Source organism: Mercenaria mercenaria, chromosome 16 (genome assembly GCF_021730395.1).
Source record: "Mercenaria mercenaria strain notata chromosome 16, MADL_Memer_1, whole genome shotgun sequence".
Classification (NCBI taxonomy): Eukaryota; Metazoa; Mollusca; class Bivalvia; order Venerida; family Veneridae; genus Mercenaria; species Mercenaria mercenaria.
The window spans coordinates 32,473,295-32,489,463 of record NC_069376.1 but is presented as its reverse complement, the minus strand read 5'-3'; the positions used below and the strand labels follow the sequence as shown (position 1 = coordinate 32,489,463).

Here is a 16,169-nt window from a genome sequence, read left to right as displayed (position 1 = left end):
GGTGATGATATATTTCGATATCTCGCTACAAATAAACAAATATCCTCTATTTATTTTATGCTTTTCAATGAAATACTGAAATTTATCGGTGAAATAAAATTGATATTTTCACTGTTTCAAACAGTGAAAATATCAGTTTTATTTTTCACTGGTACGGAACTACACTTGAATGCGAAAGAATATGAATTATAAATAATGGAAAATTTCATGAAAAATATACTTCAGTAAAGACATAGATATAAATTAATATTTACAGGATCATGATGATATACCTTCCATCATTAAATAATCTAAAAGAAGTCTGGAAACGTCATAGGACTATTTGAAAGTTATACGCTATAGATATCGTGACGTCATATCCTCTATATCATATTAAAGATCATTATTGTAATTGTTCGATATTTTATAGAAAAAGAAACAACTAAAAACCTTACAAAGAGATCAAAAATAAATCCCTATTAATGTTATATCAGACGTCTGCACATTCTTGTTGTAACAGAACAAATGATCCATCATAAACAAAATCAATATTTTTTTACAGGCATACTATACATACTACACACAACTCTATCAACAAATTTAGACATTTAGACATTGTTTCAAATCAAGCAAATCCTTATCACATAAATTCAACTTGAATATATAATCAAATTCATGTGATAATAAAAATAAACAAGTTTACTTTTAGTTTACTCATAAATTATCATACAAATTTAATTTGAATATATTATAAAATTTATGTTGCATGCTTATTTTAAGTTTACACATAAATTATCACATATACTAAACCTGAAAAAGTAATTCAATTTATGTCATACTACAAACCGACAAGTTAATTTCAAGTTTAAACATAAATTATCACATGAATTTAACTTGAATATATAATACAATTTATGTGATTATACATAATACAAGCGTATTGTAAGTTTACATGGATAGTGTGTAGTAACTATTCACATTTCAGTCTTGTTTAGCAAGAAGTCGTGTTCATTTTTCGATAACAATAATGAATGAAAACATGAAATGAGGCAAGTTCAGTGACTCAACAAACATAGTGATTATGCTGTAAATCAAACAGAAACAAAAGCTTACATTCAATGAAATGGCTAGACTAACAACTAGACTGATAACGAAATTATTTTTTTTGCAATACTGCCTAAAGACAAACTAATTTATAAATCTCCTCAGAACACAGGTCATAGTGTTTACCAAGCTTTTAAAATAACTATATTGTATTATCAATGCATTTTTGATAGTCTATGCCTTCAGTATACTCAATAACTTAAAAGCGCCACATCTAAACATTTGAAATAAAATGGTGTATGTAGGATATTTATGAATAATGATCATTAGAAAAACGGTATTTAAGTAGTGATTATTTTACGCTACACAAAGTGCGACTGCATCAATCTCAAATTCGGCTTACTTTAATGCGGATGTACAGAGTTAAGGTCGTCGGGAGAGAATATCGATATCCGTCAAAGTCATAACGCCATTTAAAGATAATTCTAACATGACTCGGTTTGGTTTCCAGTTAAACAAAGAAGGAAATCAAGCTCTGTATATTCTGCGATAAACAACGGTTGACGATAAGAGAACATTATGACGTCAATTATAACGTCAAACTGCCACATGACGTTCGATAATTACTCCTCGGTAATGTGAGGTCCAGCATAATATTTATTAAAATATGTCAATAAGCATGTCAGAATGAAAACAATCAGTGCATCAGAACTCTGAACCGTGGTAAATCAGACGATAAACCACTCGAAGGCCTTGATTATTTGTTAAATGAATTAACCAGTACTTCCAATGGTACAAAGTTAAGTTGATTTTTACGTTGTGAACGCCAACGTAGATGACGCCCAGTGTAATTATGGTGACTATCCTACACAAAAATAACTGGATCGTGTTGATCTTGTTGCGTTATACCGTTTCAATAGAGTATTTTGCAAAACACACTATTTTAACAAGAATAAAAAATGATAATGACGTTAATAAAAAGACGTTTAGTTCAATAAAAAGTAAGGCAATTTGGAAACAAAACTGGTTGTTCATGATGCTGTTATCAACTTCAGCATGTATCTATTTCGTTAATTGCACGCTCTGAATTTTGTATGATTAATAAATAATTTATAGCAAAAGAGTGTTTTAATACTATTTATGCACGATGGGCAGTTAAACGTCAGCCCAGTGAAACTATTTGTACGACGTATTACCGCCCAAGTATATAAATAGTGTTAAAACACTGTTTTGGAATGAATTATTTCCATTCTAATATGCCCTTAATTTAAAACAGAAGATAAAATATAGTAGCCCGCTTAGCTCAGTAGGTAGAGCGTCGGTCTACAGATCGCGGGGTCGTGAGTTCAATCGTCGGGCTGGGCGTATGTTCTCCGTGACTATTTGATAAACTACATTGTTTCTGAAATCATTTGTCCTCCACCTCTGCTTCATGTGGGGAAGTTGGCAGTTACTTGCGGAGAACATGCCTGTACTGGTACAGAATCCAGGAACACTGGTTAGGTTAACTGCCCGCCGTTACATGACTGAAATACTGTTGAAAAACGGCGTTAAAATCTTCCAAATCTTTCTTGGTCGCAACAAAAACATTGACGTCATCGCATATTAACGTGAAGTCATTCTAGCGTAAGAGTGTTTTAACAGAAGAAAGCATATAAGAATATGAATTGTATCACGAACTTCATATGCACAGAATAAACTACCATATTGCATAAATTTTGATGCAAATAATTAGTGAATATCGAAATATTTGCTTACAATATGCAAGAGTGAAAAAAACTGATATTCATTGATGAGGAACTTTAAAGACCTCGAGTATACACATTATCTTTTACTTAAAAAATTTAATGAAACAAGAACTTAGTACAATGTTTCACCGGATATATTTCTGAAGCTAAGCAAGGTAATCTGACCATGTTATCGCCGCAATACAAATAACAAAATAGCTCCAGTGTGGTGTGGGCGAGTGATTAAGTTTTGAAAATTTATGACTCTTTGATAAACTGTTATCTTTGAAATAATTTAAGACAGTAATAAATATTGCAACACAACAAGAACGCCATATTTATAGCGTACATTTCTACTACATCCTGTATAGAATTAAAGTTTATAAAACTATTTGCACAATCTTATCCTGCGTCAGGTACAAGAAATCACCTTATAGTCTTTATTGCCTTCTATTCGATCACATTAAACAGTCTGCAGATCAAATGCATTTATTTTTTCCTGTGTCTTCTCTTTTTAGGCGGCTTCATCCAGGGAGGACGTCTAGTTCTCCCTTTTTCAGCTGCGGTATTACCTACAAAGACTTGGTAGTTTATAACACATTTGACATGAATGCAAACCAACTTGTGATTATAATGATCAGAAATATCTAAGTGACGACAAAAACACAGAGATTTTTCATAGAGCCAGATACCGACCATAGGGAAAACAAAACGCGTCCCAAGCAGCCATTATTTGGTTTTACAAATCAAAGTTTAAACAGTTTTAGAAGTACATCAACCAAGGAACATTTCCGTGAAATTATTTCAAAGTCAGTCAATGGTTTAAAAGGAGATTTGGTTTAAAGGTTTTTCTATTTTTAGCCATGACGGTTATATGCTTTGACTTAAAGTAATAATAGAAAAATTGTGGTAGAATGTCATCCGAGGAACATTTCTGTGGATTTAAAAAAGGACCATAACAACGGTTTAGAAGGAGATGTTGCTTGGTTACTTTTTTTTTGCATAGCCACAAATAGTTATAACTTGGACAATCTTGGTCACGTGAATCATTTATACATATATGAAAACTGGCGGTTCTAGAAAATCGGAATAATTTGCATAATTTTGGTATCAGGTTACTGTGTGCAATTATCTTTAAACCAGACGAGCAGTTAAGGTAAAGATTGCGTTTGAATATTTTTTTTTTGCACTGGCGGCCATGTTTGTCTATGAATCTGAATAATTGAATGTACTTTGTAAAGGGTTAACCAAGGAACATTAGTATGAAATACTTGTAAAATTGGGCAAAGAGTTTGTGACAAGATAAAATTAATTTTCCACTACATACCCGTACATATTTGGAAAAGCGATTACATCCGTTGGTGTCAATTTTGCAGGATGATTTATAAAAACACATATAGGTAAAAGCGAGCACAGACGGCCATGATTTTGACGAATAGGAATAACAAAACAATATTGGTTCACCGTCACCTGAAAATTACTTGTTTTTAAAGTTTCCACTACATACATAAAGGAAAAGTGACCCTGCTCTCTAGCTCTCTAGCGAACGTGTTGTTTAACGAATCAAAATAATTTGAACATTCTTGTAAAGGATATCCAGAGTATCATTTTTGTGAAATAATGAAAAGATTAAGTCAGAAGATAAGAAAATTGTTACTATATATATATATATATATATATATATATATATATATATATATATATATATATATATATATATATATATATATATATATATATATATATAGACTCTATATATATATATAGCAAAAAGTGACAACGGCCGCTTGCTACTACTTTTTTTTGACGAATCAAAATGATTTCAATATTATTGTAGACTGTAACCCATGGTATACTTTGTGAAATTATTTAAAAATGGACCAGCAGTACAGGTACAGATATAATCAGTAGATTGTTCTCCGACAGCCCCTATGAACAATCAAATTGATCCGTTTGAAAACGTTGAAAGGTCTCCATCCAAGGACTATCCAGGCTAATATTCATCATCCTGCTTCAAAGGTGTCAGATGAGTTACCTTTGATCAAGTGTGAATGAGGAACGGTCGGACGACTGTCGGGTGACAGATTGTGTGCTCTCTGAATAGCTAACACAGAGTAGAGAAGAATACGTACTTAATATAGTTCAAGTTTATTTCCGCTTATATCAATATATTGGGAAAGCTGCTTTTAACTGTTATGAGGCAACAGAAATCAAATAGACGACTTAAAAACCTTGTGGATATACATATTTGTTCGGAGAATATCTGCAGGTTTCTGAAAATCCCACTTCAGATACTGTTTGACTGATTATGCAATAGTTACCTGATTCTCGAATATCTGTTGGGTCAGTTCCAACAACACCAGAGCATTCTATATCGCCTGTCTCTTCCTGTTTTGGTCCAATCATTTGGCCGCATGCACCTTGTGATCCCCCACTTTGATCAACTGTAGATTCTGTACGATTACTTTCAAGATCATCATCATTTCCAGCAATTTCAATACTGCTTGGTTGATCGTCATAATCTACTACAGGCGCCGAAGCAACCATTTTCTGACCTAATTAACAAAGTAAATGTTTTTCAAACATTTGCCCTCAGACAACTGCATCTTTCACGTTTATTCTTTTTTTATAAAACAATGAAAACGAATCGGTCAAATATGTTTGAAAATAGAACAAATTAGTAGACATTTTAATATATTTTTTCTCTTCTAATTTGACAGTGTTTTCTTATGATAGTGTGTACCTTTTCGTCCCTTTTCGTCGACATCAAACGCTGTTGGTCCTCGCCATGTAAAGCCTAGAACAAACGTAACCACACGATTGCTGAGGGCTATACAAGGGTAATAGGCGTTTATCTTAAACGTTTTAGTGCCATGTTGTGGATACTCTACCTGTGTGATTGAAGATGGTAAATTACATAAATCAGCAAAACGCCAAACGGTTGTGTATGGTATATAAACAATTCTTTAATCGATAACTAGTAATACTGCAGTCTGACTTAAATTCGTTTGAACATGTGCATGAAATTTCCTCAAAACACTTACAAATACATCACGGCAAAATATGCGATTTGAAAGTGCCGAACGATCCTACTAAATTTGTAATTTTATATACGATACAGAATTATCATTAACCTATAAGTAAGAAAAATTTAGCATAATTGTATTTGATTATAAATGAATTTTGTTCTGGTCTGTTTGGTTTAGACTCTACCCGAAATAATCTATCTGTCATATGACGACTTTTCTAGCTTTTAATGATGAAGATGCATGATATCAAATCCAAGCATGGTTCGGGTTGAACTATGGATCTTCCGTAAGCTAGCTCTATGGCATCCTCACATGATGAATTATACACCTCAAGCGAGGTTTCGATTACGATTTGACCCCTATAGTAAGGGATACAAATCGCTGTACAAATATCACAATTATAGTAGATATGATCTGTTACTGCTATATACTAGGAATGGCAACGGTTAACCGGTGAACCGAGTACTCGCTCAGTATTCCAAGTATCGATTACAAAATTAAGTAATCGAGTACTCGAAATAAATAGTAATAAACAAAGAAATAAAAAGAAAGACTAGAAACACGTCAATTTTAACGTGGCCTTTTAAACGACACCAAAGTGTCTAGCTGTCATCTTTTTCGATCCATTACCCAGAAAATAGAAATAATGACCCCTGACAGGTAAGTGATTGCAAAATCATGATCGCTGTAAATTGCAATTTTGCCGCTTATTTCAGTACCGCTTATATCATAAATTATTAGAAAATCACACCACACCTGTGTGCAAACCTTAACATTAGCGTTATATCGTAAAAAACATATCCTTTATGATTTAAAAAGTAAACCTGCCCAATTTGCAACTGTTATCATCTGTATTGGTTTTACTTTCTCGAGTTTTCCCTTTAGCACAAAATACTTATTTACAACTGTATCCAACAACAACAACAATAATAGAATGGTTTTGAAACATTAAATCACTGGTTACGGGATCCATGGTGAAACAACTAATGATCTCCCTTTATATATATACGATTCTCGCCTATTCCTGTTACGGAAACCATTTTTAACGAGTAACCGAGTACTCAATCAAAAAAACAAATCAGCAAGAACTCGAGTACTCGTTGCCATTCCTACTATTAATAATATTTTAAAACGAAAGTGTTACCTTATGTATAATATGATAACCTGATCCATCTACAAAACCTTCAAGTCTCTCAAGTCTCTCAACGACAAAGCTTTCCTTCCAGAAGTAATCCCTGTACACGGGTCTACGCCTTCGACCAGTGTCCTTTTTCATTTCGACCCACTGTCGTCTGATGGACTCTAGATCAACAATGTCATTTCCAGGAATACCTTTGGCAAGAGCAAAATAATTCTTTGGTTTATTTTTCCGGATCTGGTCCGTGGTCTTCAGAAAAAAATTATTATTAAATGCTGACTCCCATTTCTCCATCAATTGAATGTATGTCGTTGGCCCTGACATATCTTCTAAGTTCATATCTAATCTGCTCTTTAAAGGCCAATGCAGCATGGCATGGTATAAATAAGATTCCAGGTAGGATCTTTCCGAGGTCTTTGCCGAGCTCTGAATGTTCACCAGTCGTGTACTGTATGCCAAAAGCTTTTTGTAGTCGTCCTTTGAACACTCTTCTGCTCCTTCCTGTTGATTGGAAAGACTTATGATCTTTGTACCGAGATAAACAAGTAAGTCTCGTTCATCAGCCTCCGACAGTTTTGTGCGCGATAAATTTTCTTCTGCTTCTCTAACTCGCTTTTCCAAGATTTTCGGATCTTTTTCTTTAGCTTGCTGCAGTGGTTTTAGGCCAATGCCGTATAAGAACTTGTAGTGTGAGGTATTCCCCGGAGTTCCATAAAACCTTTCAAATCTTTCTCTAAGTTTCAATAATAGCACCTCACTCTCTGAGTAGATTGAGTACAGTTGGCGCTTTACTTGATAGAATCGTTCCTCTAAGCTCCTTAAAGACATGGCAACATGTCGCTGTGGCTTTTTTTCGGATCTTATATCATCAAGTGAAGGACAAAGCATCATAAGATTAGCAAACGAAGACCCTTCGAGTTCAAAATTCTTGTCGTTTAGAAATCGAAGGAAATTATCTCGGTTAATATAACATGAAAATTTTGAAAATTTTTCCAAAAGATTCAGAGCTATTTTTACTTCCATCTGGAAACAACTCCAGTTTATGTCTTCTTCATACTTTTTGGATAACGACTGACCTTCTCTGAACTTTTGAACAGCCGTTAAAGCATTCGCAACTATTTCTGCTGCAACTTCATCTGGAATTTTGTTTTTGATATACGGACTTGTTTCAAGCAAGTAGTCCATTTTTCCTTTAAAAATTTGGCCATACGTGTCTAGCAGATACGAGTTTTGCGGTCTTATACTCAAAGATCTTTTGATGGCTGTTTCAGCAGCATCGAATTGTCTAATATGTATGTTGAATCTTGCAAGTTGTTGACCAACCATAGCATCATCTGTAATATCAAAACAGCGTTGCAAAACGCGAAGAACTCTTTGTATAGCATCATCTTCCTCTTCTGGCTGAACTATATGTTCCAGTTCAAGAACCAAATCTGAGAATTTTAGTTTTGCTTCACCCTTTTCGCTATCAAGTAACTGCCTTGTTTTAAACAAGCTGCAAACTATTTTCACAAATTTCTTTGACATTGGATTCCCTTCTGTAGATTGTTCCTCAACGAGTTTCAGTACGTATTCTACAATTTCTTCCAGCGACATTCTTTTAGTTTTCATTATATGATTTAGAACCGCTTTTGCCAACAGCTGTGATACAATGCAAATCCCACTTTGGTTAAATGTTTCATGTTCCCGCTTTGTCAGCAAAAGCTGCATGGCGTCCGTCAGTTTTACGTTCCATGTTTGTCTTCTTAGTTTTCCGAGCCTATCTAATTCTTTTATGTGATGTGCTATCCCAAATGGTTGACGCATTATCAACTCCAAGTCAAACTGATCATTCATCATCCTATCAAATACGTTTTGTGGTACTGAATCATCACTTTCGTACGTGCTTATAAGTGCGAGACATTTTAGTACATCGATTTCTTTAGTCGAGATCCCTTGCATTACTCGTTGAGTTGTTTCTTGGATATACTTTTCATCAAATGAATTCCGCATGCAGTTGAAAGCAATTAGTGTTCTCACATCCATATCACCCTTCATTTCCATTTCTTTAAATTTGTTTTCGAACCAGTCCTTCTCTCTGTGAGTCAATTCGTGCTTTAAGAGATGTTTTCCTCTTGTCTTAGAATACGTAATCGACATTCTATTAACAATAATGATTAGACAAAATAGCTTTCCAGGAGTTGCTGTTTTGTATGCTAACTCATAAAGCTTTGTTTTGAGCAACATAACGTTTTCTTCGCTTTCATTATCAATAAGAATTATGAAAGGCTTTGTGTCGTCGGCATCTTTAAAACTTCGGAATCTGTCTATCTGGTCAACGGTTTCTTCTGAAATGGTTTTGACAACGCAACATCTGTATGCTGCATCAGGTTCTAGATTAAATTGACTAAATTCCCAAATAAGGTGCCTGCCAAGAGTACTTCCACCTGCCCCTGGATGATGCTCGATCTCGTGAATTTCGATTATTCCTTCTCCTTTCTCATTGTTTATCTTTTCCTTGATTTCAGTTCTGTGCATGTCAAACTGGCATCTTCTCCCAACCTGATTACCGTAATAGAAGTTCCACCACGTCACTAGACCTCCTTTGTAAAACAGCTCTTGGGACTCGTATCGTTTGGCTTTTCTTTCACTTTCTTCCATGATTTCTGCTTCGTGTATACATTGCTCTCCACTGAGTATTTCTATTTCAGTTAACTTCAGTTCATCTTTTTCCTTCAATGTCATCTCCACAAAGTGCCCTTTACTGCAAGGAAGTCGGCAAATCACATCTGCGTTTGCACGAAATACCGTATTCATTATCCGTGAAATTTCATCCCATCCCAATCCCGTTACAAAACACGTGTCTGCAGTGGACTCATCAAACATTCTGGTAACTTCCTGTTTCAAGTAAGTGATATTTTCATCTTTGTCACTTATTACTAGGCACTCTCCTCTAAATGTTGACAATAACGCATCTCTCGCAACTTCGAAGAGAGGTTCTTGGTACTGTTTAGGAGTATCAAACACTAGAAATATCAAAATTCCTCTCTCTTTAGGTATCATTTGTCTAAACTGGGAAAGAGAATTCTTAACGCCGTCGGATCGTTCTCTCATCCAGTCACTCAAGCACTTTGCAGGTAACTGAATTTCGTCATTTCCATTACAGTACAACCATGTTGGGAGGTGGTCTGATATATCAGTCTTTTCATACTTTTGTTTTCCAGGATGCAAAATATTTTCAGCTGTTTTTACTAAAAAAGAAGACTTGTTTTCTTCAATCTTATTACGGAGTCTAACAGAGGAATCAAAATCAAGAACAAGCTCGGCAGCCGTAAAGGCTCTATCAACATCTAACTGTTCTCTGATTTCTCTTTCCCCAATGCTATCAGATATCTTGCCAGAGATGATTATGGGCACAAGTTCATCTTTAACATATCTATTACCCCTAGTAATTAATTTCTTTAGTTTGTTTTGAAGATGATTACCTTTTTTCTCATACACCAATGCATCTTTCTCTAAATACTCTCTGTGTTTCAATATTTGAGCACATGCATCACGTACTTCATTCAGTTTTGATGAACTGACAGGGAGTATTTCATTGCTGTCACACAAAAACCATTTCAAACTTTGAGATCCTTTGGGTGGGTATTTGATATGCAACAAATCTGCATTCAAATGACATGAAAACGGGACCACGTCAACCTCTATCACCGATTTGTCATCTTCAACTGGAACAATCTGAACTGGACGAACACATCTTATTGCAACTGAAACATTTTTCTCGAAGCATGTTTTCAATGCCCTCGTGATTTCTTCGTTCAAATTCATATGATATAGTGTACTCTTTGGAATCCCGACAATTCTACCCGCACCATTCTGTATTGGTTCTACTCCAAAATGGATCGTGCCATTTTTTCTACCATTTATGCAAGCAGCAGTGAAACGAACAACATCCTTGGTAATGAAATAAATATAGTGCTTCTTATCTGGAATCAGATTTACAAACTCGTGTTTTGGAGTCAGCAAATTGCCAGTTGCGGGCTTAACTATACCATACTTGTAAGATTTAGTCTCTACTGGCGAATCAAACGTTCTTAGTGTTTCTGTTGCGGCATTTCCAGTAAGGTTTACCTCTGTAGCTGCGTTTCTTATTTGACGTTGTATCATTTGCAAATCCATCTTTATACCTTCGCCATATTTGATTGAACCTAAATATAGCGTAAACGTCCTTTCCAATTCCTCTTTCGTCATCTCGACGAACGTAGTTGCCGATATACTTTCATCAAGTATTGCATTTCTAAATATATCACCAAGGGCTTTTCTTCGTTTACTAAAGTATTTACTGATGAATTCAGCAAACTCCTCACATGAAAGGTCGTGGAGATTTACATCTTCACCTGTTTAAATCAACATGTATCTTATTAAGAAAATTACTTCTGTTTATACAATCTAAATTTATTCAAATAATAATATGTACTTTGGAAAATGTGTCCAATTCATGGGTTTTAGCATATGTTAATCATAAAATTAGTGATGTGTTTCTATCCAGCTGTCATATCAATCTCAAATTAACATCTTTATTTGTTACTTTCTCTTGATTTTTTACTGAAAATGTACTAGAGAAAGTAACATTTGTTTTTCTTCAAAACATAGGTAAGAAGTTAAAAGGCTTTGAAATACATGCACAAAAAGATATATTGGTAATATTTAAACCAAAAGTACATAATAATTAGCATTTAATATTTCCAAATAAAAGAAAATTTGGGGATAAAAGAAATGTAAGTCCTCTAGGATATATAGAGCAGAAATATCAAAATGACATTATATATTTTATTTTATTTTACATGATCTGTGAAGAGGATTTCATTCAACAGGAGATAACAGTTACAAACTCAAGATCTCTGCATTACACACAGTCATAAGCATTCGCTGTCGATCAGTATCATAACTACGATCGACTGTAATTCATTTAATGATGAACATGTATCTTAATGGTTCAATGGTTCCTAGATATAAAGTCCGTTGTTTACATTTTACTCGTTACAAGTGCACGGTCTCCACATATACAAATATACTTTCCAAATTCCTCTTTCATTAAGGGTAAGCAACATCTAATTCGCAATGACTATCTAACAAAATGCCCTCTAGATCATAGAAGTGCATATTTTCGCTTACAGTTACTGTGTTGTAATAAGGGTTAACAACATTTATCAACGTTGCTAAGTAACGGATCTTTAAATCTTACTAGTGGATTCTGTACTAAAATGTTTCCACTTTCCTGAACAAGTATAATAAAAAGTTTATTTCATTGAGTTAAACGACGAAGCGACATAACTATATGTCAAATGACGACTTTTCAGCATTAATGGTGGAGGAAGACCTAGGTCACCCTCCGTGCATTATTTCATCACGAGCGGACACCTGAGTAGAACCACCGACATTCTGTAAGCCAGTTGGATGCCTTTAGAACGTGAAGAATTCAACGCCCTGTGTGAGGCTCGAACCCATCTCGATGAGGGACAAGTAATTCGAGGCCAATGACCGTAACCATTTTGCCCTGGATGCCCCACAAATAATATACGGAATATGACTGAGTCAAATGTAAGAGATAGCGTCAGTATAACAAAGTTACCTGTTGAAACATCCGTTTTCGAACTTTTCGTTGCTATATTTGTCTGCCAAGCTATTCCTGTAAAACTGAAAAAAATACCAATATATGTAAAAAAATCTATAAGAAGACACTTTGGAAGTATAGAATGCAATAAAGCAAAGTTTTAGCACACACATTCCGAAAAATCATATACACGCCACCTTTATTTGACATAATCAATTCAATAAGCCAAGTCTCTTTGTCTGTAATTGACTGCTGTATATTTGATTTATTTTCTCTTTTTCCTTTAATAATATAGCTTTCAGATTATATTTATGAACTGTTCTTGTAATTTGATTCATTTAGGATTGTATTGTGAAATGGAAGTTATTCTCTTGTTCCAAATAACGAACGAAATCCAAATCGAAATGTACTAACATTTTCAGAGAAAATCCTCCGAATATAACGTATATCTAATCAAAATCTGAGCACTGGAAAAGACATGTAGACGAAGTATGAAATTTCACTACTATACAACCTGAAGCCAGTTTTGATCAATATTAAGTATGGAAGTTTAAATAGTGTACCCATTTTCAAGATGGATTACGTGTTTTCCGTATGTGATTTCGGCATCTCCGTCTTAGACGGAAAACGTATGCTGGTATGATCTACATTATCGTCTGAAGAATGCCAAAATTGCCATACGGGAATTTATCGATCGTCAGTACGTGCCCACTAGCTTAATGAGATTTTATATGTATAGACTTGTTTTCGTTTTCAGGCACATTCTTACCTAGAGTCGCAGGACATGTTCTGAACTCGTGGAAACACTTTCAGTAAACACTCCCTTATGACTGTAAATTCAAATAATTCTCCTAGTATCTCCTCTATATAGATGTGGATATCTTCAGTAGAAACACCTTCATTTGCGCACTCAACCAAAGCTTCATGTAATGCTTTTTTAATTTCTGCCTCCGCCTTGTCAGTGAGATACTGCTCTGAAAATAGTAAATTTTGAAATGTCAAATAGCTTGCAACCTGTTTGTTTCCATTTATTTAAATTTAAAACAAAACCTATCTATTAAGTCCCGATACACATTAACAAATTAAAGGTAATTAGATATGATTTCTTTGTGTTAGAACAAGTGTAGGTCCCTCCAATTGTTTTGGTATAAAAATTACAAAAATGTTTCTCTTGTCTGCAAACACACATGAAGAAAGTTTTTTCCCGATTTTTTGACCATCGTCTAAAACCTTTCAATAAAGTCCCCCAGCTGGGGGGGAAAACTGTCTTAAACATCGGCCAACTTATGATATCATCTTTGTCCCGTGGTTTACCATGTGAAGAACAAGCAGTCGCATTTGTCCTTCGTTTGAATATTCTTGCTCAAAATCCCTCTTTTTGGGTATTTCGCTAATTATGCTTTGAGTGTTCAAAATTTTCAAAAATTCAGCAACGTCCACACCTCTTGATAACTGACGAATCCATTTAGTCAGACCAAATTTTATCATCAGTTCCATGTCCCTGTCAACTTCAAATAAGACAAAAAGGTACTTTTAAAATGCAATGATATAAAACTTTAAAATTATACAAATATCAATCGGACAGAAACTATGATTTTTCTTTGTACGTAATTGCCTGTAATGACTTTTCTTTTTTCATACATTTGTTGATTTTTAGAACAAAAACTTTTGTTTCCCCGAACAAAAAATGAAAAAAAAAAATCTTTTAAAAATGATCAATTTTCTTTCATATATTTAAAGGTAAAACACATTGCTACTTATGTTTGCATGTTTCGCAATTTACAGATTTGCCTGTGAATGTTTTGTAAATTTACCTTGATCTGTACTACACGACTCTGCTAACTTCAACATATAAATTTCATTGTTTATTTGAATTCTGTCTAAATTGCTACACGTGCGAACAAGTTCTCGTCTACGCAGCTCGTTGATACTCTTGACCATGTTTTGGTTAAAAGTCCTGTCTATAGATTTAGAAATTGTCAGTATTAATTGGCTAGATTCTTTAAATAGTTTATCGTCGTTGAGTTCTGCTTTAACTTTGTGAGACAACTGGTTTCGCTTATCTTTAAGCCCTTCAATAGACTTTTTATCTCCTTGATTAATTTGACCAGGGAATGTGTTTAGCAATACGATAGTAAGTAAAGAAACATCCATGGAGCTCAGTGTTGGGTCTGGATCTGCCAGGATTTGTTTTTGATCAGGAAACAACCGAAGTTTTTCTAGTATTTGTTTAACTGTAGGTTCTTGCAAATGTTCTTTGAGTGTAACACCCTTATCTTTCAGGTATTTTCGTGTCAATTCCCGCATACTTTCTGATCCAATGCTCAAATTCAGTTCCATGGCTCTGTGAAAATGCTGCGATTTTTCCATGGCTTCAAGCCGCTTAGATTTCCGTTATACGATATGTCCCGCTGTTTTCCTTCTCCTTCACAATATTATTTCTGCAAGTAATTACAATACGCTTTTTAAAATCAATTTGATAACTTTTTAAGAACTAGAAACTGCTATTGTCTATAGCTTAGAAAATAAGAAACATACGATAAAATGTATACTGTGAAATCATTAATTTTCGTGGGGGACTAATTTTCGTGGATTTCGTTGCTGAGTCAATCCACGAAATTTAATCCCAACGAACAAATGAAAATCCCATTCATTTTATGTTCCAACGTTGAAATCCACGAATTCACATCCCCACGAAATTGACATTTTGACCAAAACCACGAAATTTCATGCCCACGAAATTAAATGATTTTACAGTATTTGAGTGAGTACTTGCTTTTACATATAAATAGACAAAACCCTTCTCTTCTGATATACTTGAATGACAAGAGAATTCGTCTGGTAGATTTAAAGTACAAGTTTATAGAGAATATAGATATTTAAAACTCCAGAGAAAGCCTACGCAAACACAAACGATTAATTTATCGATAGGTTGAAAATAAAAATGAGACATGCATGGGTAGGAACTTATTTCATAAGCTAAATCAATACTTAAAGTCGCTGCCATGCCAAAGTAACCATTACATAAATATTACTGAAGCTACAGCATACAAATGAATATGAGCTGACACGATATCATTTATAAATATCTTCCGATGTCAAAAATTAAAATGCCTAGGATTGCAAAGTTTAAACACGTTTGATAACGCGCAGTGTAACAACTCGGTAATCTGCCAACTAGCGATACTCTATTATACAGTGTATCCAGCGAGGTCAATCGTCAGTTACAGTATTTTTTCATTACACAACATTACGTATGTTAATAGTTTTGATACCTCAATACATGTAGTTCGCACTTACGACTTTGATATCCTTTTTAACAAAACATTAATCTAAATACATTTTTGTATCATATTTAAAACTCCAAACAACTGGTAACCATGTTTGATATTCTGTCTTGCATAAATTAGCTAAATATAGGCACTTCGGTTTTTCTTTTCAATCAATACCCGTTACGTAACAATTCAAAACAGCTATTCTACCGAAGTGAATAAGGAATACGCTTTCAAAAATGTTTGGAATATAGTATGGTTAGTATATAATGTATTGAACACTATATACAATGATTTTTAATTCATTAATTGAAAAATGTCTTCACTTCTTACTTTAAGCTTGACATAATAGACGTTATGAAGTGTACTGTATCTGATAGTTTATCA

At 34.2% G+C, this 16,169-nt stretch overlaps 2 protein-coding genes across 2 annotated transcripts; both read right to left on the bottom strand.

Annotated features, from left to right (window-relative positions):
* Window positions 1–13,786, bottom strand: LOC128549291 (sterile alpha motif domain-containing protein 9-like). Its single transcript, XM_053525855.1, has 7 exons — window positions 13,741–13,786; window positions 13,280–13,484; window positions 12,529–12,593; window positions 6,924–11,293; window positions 5,494–5,641; window positions 5,072–5,305; window positions 1–3,322 (listed from the first exon to the last, which is right to left on the bottom strand). Exons 1-7 carry the CDS (start codon window positions 13,784–13,786, stop codon window positions 3,240–3,242), a joined length of 5,151 nt encoding a protein of 1,716 aa, XP_053381830.1. The 3' UTR covers window positions 1–3,239.
* An 8-nt stretch (window positions 13,787–13,794) lies between these two features.
* Window positions 13,795–15,911, bottom strand: LOC128549290 (uncharacterized). The gene is made up of 3 exons (XM_053525854.1): window positions 15,786–15,911; window positions 14,325–14,951; window positions 13,795–14,018 (listed from the first exon to the last, which is right to left on the bottom strand). Exons 2-3 carry the CDS (start codon window positions 14,878–14,880, stop codon window positions 13,795–13,797), a joined length of 780 nt encoding a protein of 259 aa, XP_053381829.1. The 5' UTR covers window positions 14,881–14,951; window positions 15,786–15,911.
* Window positions 15,912–16,169: the final 258 nt, after the last annotated feature.